Raw genomic sequence first — 20,808 nt, forward strand, 5'->3', positions numbered from 1 at the left:
GCTGGATAGACTTTTCTTTTTTCATTGTTTCAATTTATTTCATTACAATATTGAAGCAAATTCTGTATAATTACTACTTGAGAAATCCATTTTGATACAATCATAGCGTAACTAGGTCATTACTGTAAATTTATAGTTAATAAATCATTAGTTCATAAAACTGAATAAAACAAAGAATATTGACTTTCTACTCCTTCACGAACCCAAGGATTAGTTTTTAAATGACTCGAGAAAATTGGTGACATAGCATTCTTATACTTGACCATAATATTTTCGCATGACATTGAATATATTTCTGTCTTCTTGAGTAGTTAAGACTCATTATACCTGGGGGTCAAAGGTCAGGAAAAGCATGAGAGAGTGACTCCAAGTTACCTCTCTCAGGATTACTGTGATGATGGTGGAAAGCATGGTGCAGATATAAGGGATTACTGTGAACACAGAGGGAGGATGATAGTGGGAAGGGGCGTGAGGGTTGGGGTCCAGTTGCTATGGTTCCAAACCTGGTTCATCCTCTGTTATTTCTTCCTACCTGCCCCCAAAGAGAGGCTTAACCTCCATGAAGCTCTATTTCTTATTTGTAAGGGGACGATGGTAATATCTACCTCAGTAGGTTGTTTTGAGGATTTTTAAAAACTTTGTAAAGTAGAAACTTGGTAAACATTACTTTTTATCTAGGATCCCATTGTATGATCCACATGTGTCAAAAGAAAAAAATGTCAGTCATAAAATTTGCAGATTACCAGCTGAATTTGAACTTTTATTTTATTTCGTTTTAGCAGGAAAGAAGGTCTTGATGAACTTATTAATGTGGGCCCCAAAGCTGTCAAAAACATGGCTGGGTAAGAGAAAGATGTTATTTGGGTTCTGTTTCATTTTTTTCCTCTTTAAGTACAATACAAACATAAATGGTTTACAGTCATTCTGTGGGCAAACTGAATACAGGTCTTGAAAAGCCGTCACAATTTTTATATGTTCCTGGAAATAAATGTCTGTTTGTTACTAGCAAGAAAAAGCAATAGCTGGAGAAAATAATTTGGTAGTGACTTCACTTCTTTTGGCCTCAAGTAAAGCAATTGAAGGGAGTGATTGGGGTAGGAACATAGCTGGTCTATGTGCTATATTTGTTTTTTCTTTGTAGTATTGATGTTAATACCTTTTCTCTGGAACTGATGAAAATGTATTAATAATAGTTAATTTTTAAAAAGACCTAGAATGCTTTATTAGATTCATCATCAGCAGTAACATGTACTTCATTTTTAAAGAGTGTTCTCTGGTAGTCAGTGGAAATTTTATGAGGTATATTATTTCTTAGATCTTTTGATGCTCCCAGCAAAGTTAGGGACCTAAAATTTGTTATTTCTTTAGGTAGTATCTGTAAGATGATAAAACTCACCTTTGCCTCTGGTTATACGAGGATTTTTATACTGTTACACACTACTCCCATTTATATGGGAATTATATATGTTATATATAAGGGATTATACACACACACACACACACACACACACACACACATCTCTTAAGAATGTTCTCATGATTTCCCTTGAGTTTAGTTGGTACATATAAAAGTGCAAAATTATAGAGATGAAGGAAGGAACCTGAGAGAACTCCCAGACCAGTTAGTTTGAATAGTTTTGAAAACCACTGTTCCAGTCAAACCCATTCCATTTCCAGGAGAGGAAACAGACTCAGAAAGATTGAGTGATCTGACCAGGATCACAGAGAAAACTGGTGGAAGACTGGTAGTAGTTCTTGATCTGCTAGGCAGTGAATAATTATTGAGCACCTACTGGGTTTGAAACTTACAACCAGGTATCTTTAGTTGCACATTAGGTATAATTATAGGCCATGGACACCAAAAAGAGAATTCAGTAGACATAATTTTATTAACAGCAGGCAATTATCATAGATTAAAGCTAATTATGTACTGGGGGTACAGAGATGTTACTCCAAGAGAATAATAGGTTGTCAATTTAATATATTACATTTTGGAACGCTCATGTTCTGCTTGCTGAATATAGAATGCATTGGCAGGACATTGCATTTAAAAAGAAAAAGAGACATTGACTAGCTAATTTAATAAACATGACAGGCAATCAAGTTCATATTCATAGATTCCTAGGAGTAGAAGATGTTAGCGATAGGCAGATTCTTAGAAATGGTCCAGTCTCCTCATTTTACAGATGAGAATATTGAGGCCGGGGCAAAAATCTCATAGTCTCCTGTGACTTTTTCTAACTCCCAGACCAACTCCTGATCTTGAAATCACAGCACACGAACTTTGATCTTAAATGAAAGTTATCCTGATGTCGTCTTTGGAAAAATAGACTTTTAGGTCCTCTGTTCATTTTTAATAAGATTATTACTTTGTATGGTGATAGATGGTAACTACACTTATTGTGGTGAGCATTTCATAATGTATAGAATTGTCAAATCACTGTTGTATACCTGAAACTAATAGGTCAACTATATACTTCAATAAAAAAATTTAAAAAAATAAAAGTAGATGAAAGTTAATTAAGTACTTCCGGAAATAGTGGAGGCTTATAAAGCTAGGATTGTTGCTCTTGCCATGGGACAGCCAGGAAGTTTCCTTTACTGCTCCACAGGGTCCCTTGAAATGTGACCTCATAGATGACAATGGCACAAATGTGCAAATGACTGCAAAACTTTATAGCTCTTCAACTACATGGAGGTAATAATAGCTAAATATTCTAATACATCTCTTTCCTACATCCTTAAAGCAAGAACAAATGAAAGCAGTCACTTGATCAGGAAGAGTTACATTTTTCCTGGATAAAATTCAGATACAAGATTCCTGTGTGTGCAGGGATCCAGGGCCTAAAAAAAAGGTGTATAAATTTGTTATTTTCAATTCACTGAGATAAACTGCATGATGCTATCAGTCAAGGCAATTCAGAACTGATACCGAGATCCTTGTTTTGTTAAAAACACTGTGCTGTTTTTTTTAAGAATAGTGGTAGAATATAGCATACATTTCTATATTTTCTAAGCTAGGATTTCTCAAACTGTGGGTCAAAACCCATGAAAGGGTCTTGTAATTAATGTAGTGAGTGGCAATCAGTATTTTTCCCAATTAAATAAAATTAATTAGAGTGGAAAAGATGAGAGTTCTTATGTAGTAAAGGTATTATTTAATGAAATTTGTGTTTGCTTATATATGTCTGTCTGGAAAGAGAGAATTGGGCTGTGATACAAAATGTATTTCTTAATGGGTTTTAAGAAACAGCAATTTGAATATCACTGTTCTAGGCTGTTGGATAAATCCGATTTTCTGTGCTCATCAGAACAGTGAAAAATGCAAGTTCTCATGGTTGTGTGTGCAGCTTACTCTAATTGTGCTGGTACACAAATATTATATGTAGTTACACTAAGAAATATTGTGATTAATTTATACGTTAAAAGACTGGCCTTTGAGTTTATCTCCTCTACAAAGTTTTATTCTTTGTATTTTTCTTCTAATATGTAAAATTAACCTCACTTTAATTTAATTTAATTTAATTTTAATTCCAGCGTAGTTAACATACAGTGTTACATTAGTTTAAGGTGTATAATAACCTCACTTTAGAGATTATTGTCTTTTAGGCACAGTTGAGCTTTATAACAGATTTGCAATCAGTTCATGCAAGGAAATTATATTTTGGATAGCTGTCATATGTTAATCATTCCTTTAATAGTATTGGAGACATCAATGGATTATCTTTAATTGCAAATACTATTATTGGAGATAATTCAAAACAGTGAAAATTCAATTAGTGGCTTTCTGTCTACCATGAAAATCTGAGAATGATGATGGAAAGAAGGAACTGAGTGAAGCCAGAAGCTGGGAAGCACATTCTATGGAAATATTAGGGCTGGGGGAGGGAAATGCAGACCTTTTCTTAGAACTTTTTGGTGATGAAGCTCTAAATGGCTCCCCTTCAGTCCTTAATCTTGTTTCAATCTTTTTGACAGTTAAAATGTCTCTTACTTTTCTATAAGGAAAAAGAATTGCTGTTGGGGTATAGGGAAGAAAGGCAGGTTGTTGTCCAAGATGGTAGTGAAAAGCAGGTGTTCTCAGTCTTGCAATTTCTTGCCATGACAGACTATTTTATTTCTCTGAATAAATATTAAAAAGGGGTTTAAAGGAACACTTTGAAGAATCATCATTCACTAGCCTTTAAAACAAGGTATTATACTGAGGCAGTGAATGGCAGCAAGCTATGTGGGAAGAAATATTTTTGTGACTGAGAAAAGAAACTGGTGGGGCTTCCAATAGGAAGAGGACAGTCTTCAGAGTCTGTAAGTCATTTGACCATGAACAGCTGCGTTTAATTCAGCTTTTTATTTATTATAAAGCAAAGAAAAGTCACCAATTTAATGGATTGCTGGAATTCTCCATGCCAAGCCTTAGGCTAAGTATAATTCCAATTTTAGAGCTTATTAAAAAAAATATCTTCAGTTGGTGAATATGATCTTAAAATAACAAGGAAAAGGACATGAAAATCAGAGTATATCTCCATAATGTTAAAACACTGCAGAGTGCAAAGTTGTTAATCACCAGATGTTTGCTGTGAACGCCTGCCAGTGTGCCCCCGTGGATGTGCTCTGGCTTTGAAGTATGTTAAGTCAGAGCAGCTTCTCTTCTAATCCAGCAAAATTTGTCCCCCCTAAAGCTAGGAAACTTATTTCAAGGCTGTTCTGTGCCAAACCAGTATGTATAAGTGATAAGATAGCTAATCCTTTCTTCTAATTTCAACCAACTTGAACCTGCATTATCTCTAACACAAGCTGCTTTAATTTTTTTTTTTTCACTTAAAGAAATCAAGATCTTGATAAGCTCATCAGAGTGAATCCTGAAACTCTCACCAACAACCAGAGGTAATAGAACTATATTCATTTTTGTGCTTTGGTCAGGGAGAATGTTTTGTCTTATTATTATTTCAAGCAGATTTGTAACCTGAATCCACCTGCCAAAAGAACTTTATCATTAACCTGCTCTCCTTTTATTTTTCTATTTAAAGAAATCAGGATCTGGATAACCTCATCAAAGTGAATCCTGCAGTGACCAGAAGCAGTCAGAGGTAATCAGATAAAAGCAGTCATTTCATGTTTTCATCTGCCTGTCGCCCCTGGGTGGAGTGGATTTATAATGTTGCTTTATTGACCTAGCCCAACCAAAAACCTATCCCTAATCTGAACTTTTTTTTTTCCTCTTTCGAACAGTGAAGGCTTGGACAACCTTGTTAAAGTGAAATCTTCAGCTCTCAGAAACCCTGAGCGGTAAATGACTTTGCCTAACTATCTTGATGTGGTCTCAAGATTCTAGTTAGGAATTTTACATTTTACATCTAATCCTTACAACTACCCCATACAAAATATATTCACACACCCTGTCTTATAGAAGAGGAAACTATAGCTCAAAGACATTCAATGACCTTATTAAGACAGAAAACCCATCCCGGATCTAAACTGAAGCCCTTCTGATGTCACTAAATTGAAGAAAAACAAAAAATCTGTGACTAAAACAATTCAGATTCTCCTCTTCTTCCCACCCTTCATACTCCCCACAGTCTCTTCCCTTCCAAGGCTCCCTCCCACCCTGCAGTCAAAGGACTACAATTAGAAACATTTATTCTAGAAAATCATCACTAAAGTGACAGGGAGGGGAGAAAAGTAGTTGTTTCCTAGAGGTTTCCTAATAGCTGAAATGACAACAGACTTTTGCTGTCGACCCTGCCACTGAGAATTGTATGGAAATATCTTTAAGTAAAACCATTTCTTCATAGTGGTTTTGGTGGGGACAGATTTTTCTTTTCATTAGTAGCAGTATGAGGAGTTTCCCCACCACGTAGGAAGTGGTTAGGTTTACGAACCACATGCGGAATCACTGACAGTCGTTACTGTGGCCACCTCTTCCCTCTGTGGCTGATTCCACAAAATGTACTTCTGTCTCTGTCTCTGTCTCTCTCACACATACACATGCCCACGTGAGTGTGCACACTCACACTTTCCTCTTTTTCTCACTTTCCCTTCCTTCCCTCCTTCTCTCTGGCAAATGTGCTTTGTTGACAGAAGATGGAAACTTTTCTGCCTTTTGGTTATTAGAAGACGCTAATTTTATAAAAAGGTAGTTTGTGTTTTGGCAACTTCTAAAACAATTTCTATAGAAAGAAGACATTTTCCTTATATGGATGAGATTCCTAAAAAAAGGAAATTTGAAAACATTGGCCATCATGTTTCTTTCAGATGGCAGCTTGATCCATGAATCTAAACCTAGGCAGTGTCTGATTGTTCTTTAGGGGTGACGCCAGATTTAATGATAATCAGCCAGGTTGTTCAAGAATTAGAGCAGAACAGACAAACAGGAAAGCTGCTTATTTGAAAAGAGTGACTTCATTCAATTGGTTCAGCCACCTGTAATATAATGTATCTACCCTGCTCACTTGATTTTAATGGGGGATAAGGAGGGGGCATTTTAAAGGATTTCCCAGAGGAATAACAGCCACAGGCTGTTTTACATTCAATTCAGTGTGACAGGAACACCGATTATTTAATAGTAGAACAGCAGTGAATCAGAATCCTTTTTATGTGACTTTGCTGACATTTCCAGCAGCTGTATATTTAATTCACAGTTAGAGGCAGAATAAACTTTGGTCATCGATCAGAATGTAAGCAGGTGTCCCTGAGCTCCTTCTAGGAACACAACAACCTGAACAAATGCAGATGTGCACAGAATTTTCATTTATTCAGGGAGAAACTGCATGGCTTTTAGCAGTGACAGTTTCACATTTTCACGAACCAACATAAAAGGAAGATGTTCAATTATCTGTAGCCCATAAACTGCTGTTCCCAATTGAAGATTGAAAAACAGCTAGTGCCACTTAGGCCTGTACAGTTAGAAAAGGCATCCTTCATCTGAAGTAGAAAAAATATTCTGAACTATTTACATTATTATACTTCCATAATTTTAAGGGCTTCCATTGGCTAAGACATACACCTCCAAGTTCTAGTATTCCAACAAGACAAGAGGTTCTTCCTATCTTCCTGATGCAGATTGCTCATATTTCTGCTCAAGAAAGAAAGCTGGGGGGGAGGGGTAACCTTGACTCTTTCCAGCGCTTCATTCCCCACATAATCAGTAGGTCATTTTGGAGGCTTCTATCTCAGGAACTAAGACATTTCATCTTCCACTATACTACTGTAACTGGATTATAATTGTCTTCTTTTTTTTTAAGATTTTATTTATTTATTTGACAGAGAGAGACACAGCGAGAGAGGGAACACAAGCACGGGGAGTGGGAGAGGGAGAAGCAGGCTTCCCGCGGAGCAGGGAGCCCAGTATGGGGCTCGATCCCAGGACCCTGGGATCATGACCTGAGCCGAAGGCAGATGCTTAACCACTGAGCCACCCAGGCGCTCCTATAATTCTGTCTTCTAATTGCTCCCTCTGCGCCAGTCTTGCCTCCTGTTCTTCAGTCCATCGGCCACAGTATAGAGTGACCTTCCTAAAACACAAATCTGATCACATCATTCTGATCAAATCTTCCTGTGGCTTTCCATTGCCATTGGACAATGACCATACTCCTTAACGTGGTTTCCAAAGCCTACCTTATCCTGCCTCCACAGGCTTCTCCTCCCACCTCCCATGATGCTCCCCCCACAAGCAAACCCACCCATCTTTCATCTGTATTGCATTGATAACTTCTACTTATCCCTTAGGTCTCAAAATAGCTGTCTCTTACTTAGCTCTGGGAGGTCCCCTGGACCCACCACATCTGCATCAGGTGCTTCTTCTAGACATTCTCAAGCTCTCTGACCCTGTCCCATAGCATTTGTCTCATAGGGGGAATTATTATTTAATCATCTCTCCCCAACTGTAAGATTTTTGAGGGTAAGAACTGGGTCTGTCTTATTCACTTCTTTATTTACGATGCAGAACATAATGCCTGGCCCATATTAGGTGCTTAACAAATACTTTGTGAATCAAAGGCTAAAATCTCAAACTAATCAAGGACCTTTGATCATCCAGCTAGTAAAGCTTACTGCTTTCCAGCTCTAACATTCTGAGCCCCCAGGAGTGAAACCAGATTGAAGAAATCTGGTATCTTATGACAGGTCTGCTTGCTTAAGCCATGACTATCTCTTGCTTGTGACAGAATCTCAATCAACCATGGTGAATTAGAGCCACTAAAATCCTTGGTTACATCTTATATTTAAAATACCTACATTGTCCAATTTCTCTATGGACCTGTTAATTTATTTAATAGAAAATATTTAAGACTCTCTCACTGAAAGGAACCATAAAGATATACAAATCTGGGCCCATTTTGCCACGTCAGCAGAGCTGAAGAATTATACAGTTATCTCACTGTATTCTGTACTTTCAGAGAGCCAAATATTCCTTTTGAACTAAAGCTTAATGCCTAAGATTTAGTTCTTGGCACAAAAGAAGTGCCATAGTAAACTTTTTATGTGGAGGCTCTTAATTTTGCAAATGTGTTTGATACTCTACAAAAACAATTTAAGTAAGCTGTAGAGAGAGAAACATATTGCAGCTTTTAATAAATACCACCCACACCCTCATGAGAGAGGAAGAGCACTGGTGAGTGAGCTGTTAACTTTCTCTCATGCAGCACTTATCTTGAGAAAAGTTATATAATAGCAGACATAGTAATACCTATTTTTTTTCCTTAATCTGCTCTGTAAGGGAGTGTTATATTCCTTAATGGGACAGTAGAAAATAAATTACATTTATTGGCTTAAATTACATTTATTGACTTATTGGATAAATGGCTTATATTCAAAAGTTGTACTATGACTCTACATAACAGATGACTCATTCCCCCTTCCCCAAATTTTGAAATCTACATATAAAAAAGCATTTTTAGTTGCAAAGGTTAAAATTTCTTTTTAGCATTTCTCACTGTGTCCATGGAGAACTTTCCTTGGAGCTAATTCCAACTACTCATAAATATACACAGGTCTTCCTTCCACTGCAACTGCCATGGTAAGTGTTGGGAATCAAGCCTTTGCTCCAACCTGCTGCACGGAGCCGGGCTTCTAGAAAAATCTACATGTCACACTTTGGCTCACAGTGTTTCATTTTCCGCCACAGTGCAGAAGACATGATGTAATAGATGTGTTCTTAATAAAGAGTGAAAATTTATTTTTATATCCTTCAATTTGGGAAGTTTATGGGCAATCTGAACTTCTTTTATTGGATCTTCAGATCTAGCTGATGACGTCAATCAGGGTGAACAACCAAAACAAATACACATTTTGTGCTCTTCATAATCTGGAACTTTTCATTTTGCTTTAAATATTAGTATAGATTATTCAGAATAAAATCATATAATCTACTCTATCAAACTTGATATGTGATGCTGTTTAATAAAAACACCAAAAATTCTAAAAAACCACTAATAATACGGCTTAGCCAATGATTCATAGTTCTATCACGTTGGGGGTAAGTTCCGTTGAAGGCATGTATAGGTTCCAGTTTTGAGTTACCTACTTGTAATTACTGGATTTGTTAGATTCGGGCTTCTCCTTCTTCCTCAGGCCAAAACTCATTCCTGTTCTCCCTCCTGATAGCTGGGATCCAAAAAGGCTTGGGTCCCGAGGCAAGGGTGGGAGGACATGCAAAGATCCAGTATCTGCAGCAGCCAGGATCGAATGGAAGGTACCAGCAGAAGTGAGGCAGTCCGGGATCAGACTCACAAACTAAGTGTAATTGTGTTGTGAGGGCAGAAGCAGATCTCTGTTAGTTTTCTAGGGCTGTCATAACACGTACCACAGACTGAATGGCTTAAAATAGAAATTTATTTTCTCACCGTGCTAGAGGCTAGAAGTCCAAGAATAAGACGTCTGTAAGGGTGGGTCCTTCTGAAGATCGAGAAAGAAGAATCTATTCCAAGGTTTCTCTCCTTGGCTTGTAAAGGGTTGCCTTCACCCTGTATCTTCACATTGTCTTACATCTGTGTGTGTCTTCATCCAAATTTCCTCTTCTTGTAAAGATACTAGTCATACTGGAGTAGGACCCACCCCAATGACCACATTTGAACTTGATGACCTGTGTGAAGACCCCATCTCTAAATAAGGTCTCATTCTGACCATACTAGCATTAGGACTTCAGCATATGAATTTGGTGGGGGAACACAATTTGACCCGTAACAACATCCCAGAACAAGGAAACAAAGCCAGAGTTGAGAGCTGTATAAAAAAAGAAATATATGTAATTCAGGGGTGAAGTAAGGCAGGCTCTGGGTGACTGACACCAAGGGAGATGAAATATCCATCACTGCCTTTACTGATCTTTTTCTACAAGGTCATGGTGAACACTGTGTACCTAGATGTGGGTAGAGCTGACTGCCTTAAGGGTTCACGGTCTAATGTCTTCCCCTTGGGGGTCCCTTTAATATCTTTTCCCAGAGCTAGGTAAGGTAGTTAAAGATTTCCCCTGGAGATGTAGAAAAAGAGAATTTGAACTTAATTTCCCAAATATGTTTGGAGCAGCTTCTATGTACAAGGTCATGTAAGGCCATGGTAATGAGACTCTACTCTCAAGTTGTAGTAAAAACCACCAGTGTCCTTAAATAATGGCACTCAGTTCATCCTAGGTTAACAGTGGAAGGAGAATCATTTGCTGGGACAAAATTTTAATTCCCTCAAGATTCACAGTTCTGGTGGTCTCTCACCATTTACTACTGCCAACCATCCTAGGAAGCTGGATTATGTAACATCATGATACATCTCTTCATTTTATTTCATTATCCCCAAGTATTTAGTGAAGTATTATTTTAAAATGATAAAAGGAGGATCACTTAATGCCAGGTTATTAAAATAGTACAGTGGCCCCTGCGGCCAAGAAGGTAGCTCTAATAATTAGCAAAGGACCATTAGGGGTTCAGCAAAAGCCTTCTGTCTCCATTTCTAAATTTGAACGATATGATCTGGGAGGTTCCCTTACGTAGTTCTAGCAGTTATGTCGTTGAAGGAGTCAGTTCTGAATTTTATATCATTCAGACTACAGAATCAAATGATTGCAACACTTCTGAGCTACTTCTGAAATCTTGTGCTTTTGACATGTATTAATTAGCATATTTTCCTGACTATAACTCACATTAAAAAATAATCTAATTTCTACATTTTCAAAATTATGCAGCTAGTTTTTTAAATGTGAAGTTTAAGTGTGGCTATGGAATGCTGCCTAATTTGCAGATTTACCAATTGTTGATGGTTTGGATGTTATATAAAAAGAGTGTTAAGTCTTGTTATACTACAAGAACTTTTTTATAGTATTTTCATCCTTATCGATATTAATTTCATGAGTAAGAGTCCATACTCTGATTCCATGTATAATAACCTTATTTAAATCTACTATTCACAATCACGAGAAGGGAGATTTATGAAAACTAGAGCTAATTCCCAAGGTGAAAAAAATTAGAGCAGAAATAAAAATGAAAAGGTAGTCCGTCAAAATATTGGAATCAATAGTGCCTACTGCTGTGTCACTGAACTTCTAGTAATTATCATTTACTTATGCCTATTCAGTTCACACATGACTGGGGGCATTGTGCCATGAATTTTATTTACATTAGCTCATTCATCCTCACTGCAACCTTATGAAATTAAATATGATTAGTCTAGTTTACAAAAGGAAGATTAGGAAGGTTAATTAACAAGGAAATAGGGAAAGAGATGACTTCATTGTTTTGACTCCTAAACAAGCCTCCCAATCAATCGGGTTCATGACAAAGCCTTTTCTAAACTCATGGGAAAAAAAAAATCAAGAACTACCAGTGTTATAACCAAATATATAAATAACTAATGTATGAATAACATACCAGGGGATATTGTATATCATGAAAGTGTATCTAATCATTGCTGCAGCTCGATTCAAGAATCTAATTGTCCCATTTATCCTCCACATTATGAATTGTTTATTCAAATTTTGGGTTTCGTGTTTCTGTGATCTACAAAGCTGGAATGAAGTCTCTAATTAAATATCCAAGAATTGATTTCAGATGGGCAGGTGGCTTGGCCTCAAATCTTGACTCTTTTACAATTTAGTTAATTGACCTTGGAAAATTCGCTTAGCCTTCCTGAGCCCTAGATGCTGTCCTACAGGATTTTGTGAGATCTGAATGAAATCATCCATGTGAAAATACATAGTTAGTACTTTGTGACACAAAGTTAGTAATCATTAAATGTTAACTTAAATGGACTATAAATCGGTTGTTTATTTTCAGATTTCTTAAAACTTCTAAAACATTAGTTCTTTCTCTCTCACACATAATCCACGCTCTTATATTTGAGTTGTATAGGTCAATTAGCTCAATGTCAGATTTCCAATGTCCCGTATTTATATTTATACATATTTATATTATACATATTATATATATTTTTCTCCTATAGAGACCAAGACCTGAAAAATGTAACTGAAGTAAATTCTAATGTGCCTAAAAACAAAAATGGAAGGTAAGACTTATTATAATTTACTTTTTTGTTATCAATCCCATATAAGCCTACATAAATTATATAACCTTAGAAGATTTGTTGAGGAGTTGAATTGTATTATGGTATAAATATAAATGCTACTGAAATACAAAAATCGATATACAGGGTACTTAATAGTTGATATGGAAAAAAGTGAACAAAATTCAAATTCTGTTGGAATTTCAGACAAAGGGGCTTCTATTCAATTGCTTCGTGTAAAAGGCATCATGGAAATTCAAAGCTCTGCATTTGGGCTGTGAAGATTTATTTTTACTTATTGTTGCTTGGTAGTTCTTCAGTGGTGCAGAAAGCACTCTGGGACTTTCTTCCTTGGATACATAGTTCTAAAAGAATGCACAAATTCATCACAGCTATAAGACAGGACCTAGTTTTGAAAGTTGTTTACACCACAGAGTATAACAGCATTAAAACGGTTGTACTTTGTTTTTTTGTTTGTTTGTTTGTTTACAAGGAAAGTATAGTTTATAGAAGCTATACTTCATTGTTGTTACAGACTGTTTAAGAAAGAATTATAATTCTTTTCCATGTTTTGCAATCCCCCCTCCCCACATATGGGAGACCCAAAACCAATAGGTTCCTAGTTTTTACCTTTGCAAGGTGCAGTTGTCTTTTCTATTAGTTTTTTTATGCAAAGAAATGATATTGTCAACATTGTGTGTGGAGAGTGGAAAAGCAGGAAGAGATCTGGGTCACTTCTTCCCCATAATGTCTACAAAAGATTTGCATCTAATGGGTAGTTTCTTTCTGTTCCCTTAATTCCTTAAATCATCTTCTGCCTTCTCTTCTTGTAATCACAAAAAACATTTGATAAAATGAGGGAGGGTAAATTTTCAATAGGATCTGTTTATCTTAGAAAAACATCCACTACTTTGGGGATAGGACCGGGCTTATGGTTAACCAGTCTTCCAGATAATTCAAGTATTATTTGGAAGTGATCAAGGTAAAAAAATTTTCAAGTCAATGATCGTGTATGATTAAGGAACTTTTCATTTAATATGATTTGACAGATGTTCCAATTTCAGTGTGGCTTTTTCACGAAATGGGTTTTATTGGAAGGATTAATGAAGAAATGAAATTTTATAGAAATTCAAGAGCAGGGATGGTAGCCTGGCCAGGCCTCATAGAGGCCTGAACTGGAAGATTGCTCCCTTTTGGCCAGAGAACATTCCATCAAGAATCCGTGAACATTAACCCTAGTTCTTTGTCATTACTATAACTCAGCTACTCCCTGAATTTTGGCTCCTCCCCATTTTCCTCCCACTCTTCCTTCTGCCTGTTGACCTCCTTATTCTCTACTCTATATCTCTTTGATAACCAAGATTCTTTGCTACCTCCCAGTTTCTGCCTCCTCATACCTGGAGTTTACTCTAGCTTTCCGTGGTCTGTCTGGCTTTCTAAAGCAAGGCAGTGTGGGTGTGGCCATCTGCATTGAAGATGGTGTGTAGATGGAAAACACCATGGTTGACAATAAAGTTAACACAGTCTCCTTCCCCTTCCTGCAATTCCATCTGTTTCTCCTGCCTGACATAATCCAACGATGACAGAAACATGCGCAAACACACCCACTCTCTCCCCAGGGAGACGGGAATCAGCACATTCAGTGACTACGTCTCGAGGTCTTAACTACCACTACTGCAAGACCGTTTGTTGATCTCTGAGTTCTGTTTTCAGGTGGTGTTTATTCTCCTTCAGTTCTATCACAATCCTGTAGATGTACGATTTCTCATGGTTCTGCTATCTAAAAATTAAATGGAAAATGTCACCACCACCCTGGCACTGACACAGCAACCATAGTAAAAATTTTCACCTGGAAAAGAGTGGAAAGAAGAAGTCTCTGGGCCCAACTTTTGTGCCCATGGATTCTGGCTGCAAAAAGGACTGTCAAAATGGGTGAATGGGTAAATCTGGAACAGAAAGAAAATAGAGAAAATTCACAGAGAGTAAGAGACTTGACCAAGTGCGGAAGGTTAGTAAGTTAGAGAGGTGGGATGAACCCATGTGTTCTGGCAGCAAATCCTCTCATTTTTTTACAGTAGGGTACTTTTTTTTAAGATTTTATTTATTTAATTGACAGAGAGAGACACAGCGAGAGAGAGGACACAAGCAGGGGGAGTGGGAGAGGGAGAAGCAGGCCTCCCGCGGAGCAGGGAGCCCGATGTGGGGCTCGATCCCAGGACCCCGGGATCACAACCCGAGCAGAAGGCAGATGCTTAACGACTGAGCCACCCAGGTGCCCCAACAGTAGAGTACTTTTTAAGAAATACTTAAAACTTGAAATTTTAAATTTTTCTTTTTTTTTAAAAGATTTATTTATTTATTTTGAGAGAGTGAGAATGAGAGAGAGAGAGAGAGTACATGAGAGGGGGTTAGAGGGAGACGCAGGCTCCTCACTGAGCAGGGAGCCCGATGCGGGACTCGATCCGGGACTCCAGGATCATGACCTGAGCCGAAGGCAGTCGCTTAACCAACTGAGCCACCCAGGCACCCTAAAATTTGAAATTTTTATAAGCGCTTAAGAACTTGACATTTTACAGAAGTAAACCCTAACACATATGATACAAAATAGTGGGCTCTTAATAAGATTTTATTCTTTTTGCAAAAGAGATTTATAAAGTTTGCAGGGGTATAGATATTTATCAGTTGAAATTGTTTTATGGTGTTTAATGTCAGGCTGCTAAGGCTAAGTTAGTAAGATGATGGAAATCCAGGTAAGAGTCCTGAGCCAATCTGCTAAACTGAAACTTGATTCACTTTATGAATGCATTCACTTTGTATAGTAACTGGATATCCAAGTAAATATATGTTCCTAATCAGTATATTCATGCAGTTGTGCAACCATCACCACAATCCATTTTAGAACATATTTATCACCTCAAAAACAAACCCCATACCATTAGCAGTCACACATTTTCTCCCCAACCCCTCGTCCTAGGCGACTGCTAATCTACTTTCTGTCTATGAATTGCCTATACTGAACATTTCATATAAATGGAATCATACAATATGTGGTCCTTTATGACTGGCTTCTTTCACTTTGTGTAATGTTTTCAAGATTCATCCATATTATAGCATGTATCAGTATTTTATTTCTTTTTATTCCCAAATAGTATTTTTTCCATTGTATGGCTAAACAGCATTTTGTTCATTCATTAATTGATGGGCGTTTGAATTGTTTTTGACTTTTGGATTGCATTTAACTATTGTGAACAATGCTGTATCTATAACTTTTTATTTGGGATATGTTTTCATTTCTCTTGGGTATATACCTAGGAGTAGAATTTCTGGATTGTGTAGTAACTCTACGTTTAACCATCTAAGGAACCAACACTGTTTTTCAGATCAGCTGTACCATTTTATACTTTGGCAATGTATGAGGGTTGCAGATAGGTAAATTTTCAAGGTGAATTTCTACTGCAGGAAACATTTTCTCAAGAGTAATTCCATTAGGAATTCTGTAAGGTCCTATATACAGTGTTTGAGTTTATATTTTGTAGAGTTGTTATTTAATTAAGAAACAAAACTATGACCATTAATTGGAAATTATAATTTAACAATTGTTTCAATGAAGAATAACTTCTTAACCATAAAACTTAAACAACAAACATTGTGAGTTATGAGTTCTCCTTTATGAGGATTGTTTAAGGCATTTGAGAGGAATACTTGGGCAGAGTTCCTTGATTGCACCAGTTCCCAAACTTTACTGTATATCACAACCACCTGCTGACCCAGGGATCATACTTTAAGAACCAGTGCTCTTTTGGGTAAGATGTTGGACTGCCCAACCTCTAAGGTGGTGGTTCTCAACCTTAAATTGCACGTGAGACTCACTGGAGAGGCTTAAAAGAAGCCCAGTGCCCAAGCTGTAATTCAAACTAATTAAACCAGAATATCTGGATGTGGGACCCTGTAGCATTATAAAAAGCACTACAGGTGATTTCACTGCCAAAGTATTTTCTAACTATTTCTATGGTTCTAAATAATAATAAAAAATAGATCACCACTTATTGGCATCAAGATAGAATTTCCTGTGTAACATCTATCACCATCTCATGAAGAGCAAAGAAAGACTTGGCAATGATCACAGACCCTAGGAAACTAAAGAGACATGATGATTTTGTGGAAGATATATCCTGATTCTGATTCTGGAACTGAGAAAGGATATCAGTGGAAAAACTGATGAAATACAAATGAAGTCTGTAGTTTAGTTAACAGTATTGTACCAACGTTGATTCTTTAGTTTTGACAAATGTACCATGGTTATATATGGTATTAGTATTAGGAGAGGCTGGGTGAAGGGTAGACACGGCTTGTCCACACTGTCTTTGCAATTTTTCCATATATTTAAAATTACTTGAAAATAAAAGGTCTAAAAGATCTCTATATATTTTTTTAGCAATTTATTTTTTTAAAAGATTTTATTTATTTATTTGAGAGAGAGAGAGAATGAGAGAGAGCACATGAAAGAGGGGAGGGTCAGAGGGTAAAGCAGATTCCCTGCTGAGCAGGGAGCCCGATGCGGGACTCGATCCAGGAAGGCCAGGATCATGACCTGAGCCGAAAGCCGTCGCTTAATCAACTGAGCCACCCAGGCGCCCTAAAAGATCTGTATTTTTTTAATCTGTCATCTTCCAAACCTACTGGTGGAGTAAAATCCATCAAAGAGTTTATTGTTCCACATTTCAAATTTGTTTACTAATATTTGGTTTTTATTCACAAGTTAAATCTTCATGAAGGCATAGTCATTAATCTCATTATAAACACAACGAGGAAATGCTACTCGTATTATCACTCCATCTGGGCTGCCATAGCAAAATACCACAGACCAAGTGGCTTAAACAACAGAAATTTTTTTTCCCACAACTCTGGAGGCTGCCAGTCCAAGATCAAGGTGTTGGCAGGTTTAGCTTCTCCTGGGGCCTTTCTCCTTGGCTTGCAGATGGCCATGTTCTCACTGTGGCCTTGCATGGCCTCTCTTTTGTATTTGCACGAACACATGCAGATCTCTCGTGTCACTTCCTCTTCTTAAAAAGACACAAGTCCTATGGCCCCACCCATGACCTCACTTAACCTTTTTCACCTTCTTATAGGCTCTGTCTGCAAATCACATTGAGGGTTAGGGTTTCAACATACGAATTTTGGGGGGAGACAATTGAGTCCATAACAGTACTGTTTGCAAATTATTTCCCTTTTCTATTTGCCGATTTTGCTAACTGGTGATAACTTGATTTTATACTGCTGAGGCTGGTGCAAGCACATTTCAGACTCACTGACAACCTTTGTTCTTTGAAGCTGTTTATCTGTTAAAATTGGGTTTTTGTATTGTATATGATATGATTTGAATATTTCCAAATAACTGCTAGCTAGGTTTATAATTCCTGGAATGACATATTCTAATAATCACGTTAGAGAATCTGATGTTAATTCTACTTTCTCATTACTTAGTATCATTTTAATGTAGCTGTATGTTTTGTGAAACATCTGTCTTAAAACTAGAAGATAATTTTCTGTATGCCAGAGATAATATGTGAACAAATGTTTTCCTCTTCTTTAAGAGCTATCAGGGAATGGAAGGAACAGCGTGTTTAAAAATGATAAGTCTTGATTAAGATCTCAACTGTCCTCTTGGTTTTCACATCTCTTCTATATCAGAGTTTACTAACCTGGAGGGAGAAATGTGGCTAAAATTTTTACAATTCCTGCATTAAAATTTTCCTTTGTTCCAGAGGAAAAAGAAAATATGCCTACACTTTGTTAAGCGTAGTGATATTTTTTTGAGTTAGCAGAAATCTAGGTCAGGAATCTGTAATCTTCAAAGTATTCCTTTCCATTAAAAATAAGATGGAAACTGTAATTTCCAAAAGCAACCCCTGGATAATTTTCATCAAATTGATAAACTCTCAAGATATATTATACATTATATATTATTATATATTATACATGAGAAGCTTTGTACAGTGGCACTGCTGTAGATAATATGACACATGCCTGTAGATTATTCTTAAAGGTAAGAGAGTGGTCGCTGTGGAGAGTGAAACAGTATATGTATTCTATTTGTGTATCTGCACAGAAACCAGACAAACATAAAGAGGTTCATGTATGTAAAGAATGTTAATTGAACAGAATTTTAATAAAACAAAAAACTTCTAAGTGGCCTTAGAAATGCCAAATATTTGTGTTCGCTTTCCCAGGCTAGATGGCCAAGTCGATGGATCCACAGATGCTTTAAACAACCAGCTCACTAGAACTCCTGCCCATTTGTATGAAGCCAGGAGAAATCTCAGGTACTGCAGCCAATTATAAAACAAATGACAGAACTATTCTCCTTCTGTTTTTAAAAATCATCTTATATAAAATCTGACCCCTCTTTTGAAATGCATAAATTTCTAATTTTATCCGTGACTATATGTAAACCGCACACAAAGACATTAAGTTAACAACTTAGTCATTGGGAAGTTTTGATACCTGCATAGGAAAGTGTAAATGTGATTTTTCCCTGAAAATTTTACTTTTTTTTTTACGAGCCTGTTTGTGACATTGGTGTTGATATTCTTTAGATAGATTTAAAGGTTTCATTAAATTACATGTTATCATGTTAGTTCATTAAGGTCAACTTTTTGAGATTTATGGGGAAAGTTATGGTTTGGAAATATGAATGAGACACCAGGGAAACAAACAGTAGAATGTATTACACAAATATTCCAAATAATCTTCATGCTCTACAGCAGATATTCTGAGTGACCAATTTTCATAGCAGCATTCTGGAAGTAGGCCAAGACAGTGGAAGCTAAGAACATACTGGGAGATATGAAGACATTTTGCAGAAGTGGTTTAATACCCCTTTAACAATTACATTTCAAAAGTTATAATTTAAAAGGAATATGTAAGCACTATTTGTTTGCATTGAATTGGATAATAGCCTTATTGTTTTCATTATCCTTATAACTAAATTTTAAACATTAAGTAAATGGTTTGCATTTCAGCTTCAATGCTGAAACCAGGCATGCAGGACCGAAGGATACCTTTGTGTATACAAGGACGTACGTGGAGAACAGGTACTGGAAATTTATTTAAAATATTTTGCTACATTTATTCTAATTTTGAAATAATCTGTGTGTAAGAAGAGATGCTATTATTTTGGAGTAAGCTTGGATTTTTTCAAATAGAAGACCACTTAGGAGTATGTTAAGTTCTAAGTATATAATTCTTTATAATGTTTCCAATATCAAGTAGTTGGCAAATAATCATAAGTAGTCATTGGATGAACTGAATACTTGAATATAACAAGTATATACATAATAGGATAACCATTTGTCAGTTCTCACATAATTGTATGTAGCTGAATGTTTATAACAAGCTTTATAAAATTACACAATACAAAATTACACAAAATTACTCAGATATTCCTATGCTGACTTCAAGTTCCACTTAAATAGTTCTATATACTACTCTGGTTCTATCTATTATCATTTGCCTTTATTCTGAAATAAGGGGTATTACCTTTAGTAGATACGCTCTGGCCCAAATTACAGAGAATTGATATCCCCAAAAATCTGCTGCTTGGAGTGATGGGTGTTGAGGAAAATGTCAAACAAGGTCATTAATTCACAACCCATTCCATTTCAGGGAGTACAAAAACAAGAATTAGCCTAACTGTGGAGTAATATACTGATGGGGAATACAAATGTGATCTTTGTGACATATGTGTTAATCAGAGCCCATTTCAAAGAAGGGAGAGCATCTCTGGAGAGGGTCCCTGAAAGGACTCTAGGAACATCATTATATGTCAGAAGGTAGACAATTTTCCAAAAAAGGTTTCTCAAAACCACACATCATTTTCCTTGTAAAATTCAGCTTCAAGTTCAATTTTTCTGCTGAATCTAATTCTTCCTAAACTGTATGCTGATGTTGCAGTATAGCGTAGAGATCCTGGTGTCAGATCTGGGATTGAATCTGTGTCATTTGCTAACCATGTGGTCTTGGCAAAAGCAACTTAAGTCTCTTCACATCTCAGTTTCCTCATCAATAAAATGGGAGTAATAATATATGTATCCTGCACAAATGTGTACACACTCTTACTTAGCATTATGCGTTACGTATTCCAAATAGATTCTGACAACAGTCTGCCAGTGGGCAGTTTGGAGGGAGAGAGAGATTTCCTATTTAAAAATCCCAGGTGAAGGTTGTGGAATTACCACTCACTGTATGAAATAATAGGAATGTATTGCTTCCAGCCTTAATATATTCCCAGGTAGCATAAGTCTTGGGAAGCAATTATGAGCTGCT

At 36.7% G+C, this 20,808-nt stretch overlaps 1 protein-coding gene across 2 annotated transcripts in view; it reads left to right on the top strand.

The window, feature by feature from the left end:
* The window catches only part of SCEL (sciellin), a 301,851-nt gene that overhangs the window by 272,243 nt on the left and 8,800 nt on the right, over window positions 1-20,808 (top strand). For both annotated transcript variants that reach the window (XM_028106136.2, XM_088022213.1), the window contains 7 exons: window positions 780-842; window positions 4,825-4,884; window positions 5,028-5,087; window positions 5,230-5,286; window positions 12,424-12,486; window positions 18,714-18,806; window positions 19,506-19,577. In XM_028106136.2, coding sequence (XP_027961937.1) covers window positions 780-842; window positions 4,825-4,884; window positions 5,028-5,087; window positions 5,230-5,286; window positions 12,424-12,486; window positions 18,714-18,806; window positions 19,506-19,577 — 468 coding nt within the window. The remainder of the gene's footprint in view (window positions 1-779; window positions 843-4,824; window positions 4,885-5,027; window positions 5,088-5,229; window positions 5,287-12,423; window positions 12,487-18,713; window positions 18,807-19,505; window positions 19,578-20,808) is intronic.

Source organism: Eumetopias jubatus, unplaced genomic scaffold (genome assembly GCF_037043125.1).
Source record: "Eumetopias jubatus isolate StellerSeaLion01/CBP00866 unplaced genomic scaffold, mEumJub1_p1.0 scaffold_3, whole genome shotgun sequence".
Taxonomy (NCBI): domain Eukaryota; kingdom Metazoa; phylum Chordata; class Mammalia; order Carnivora; family Otariidae; genus Eumetopias; species Eumetopias jubatus.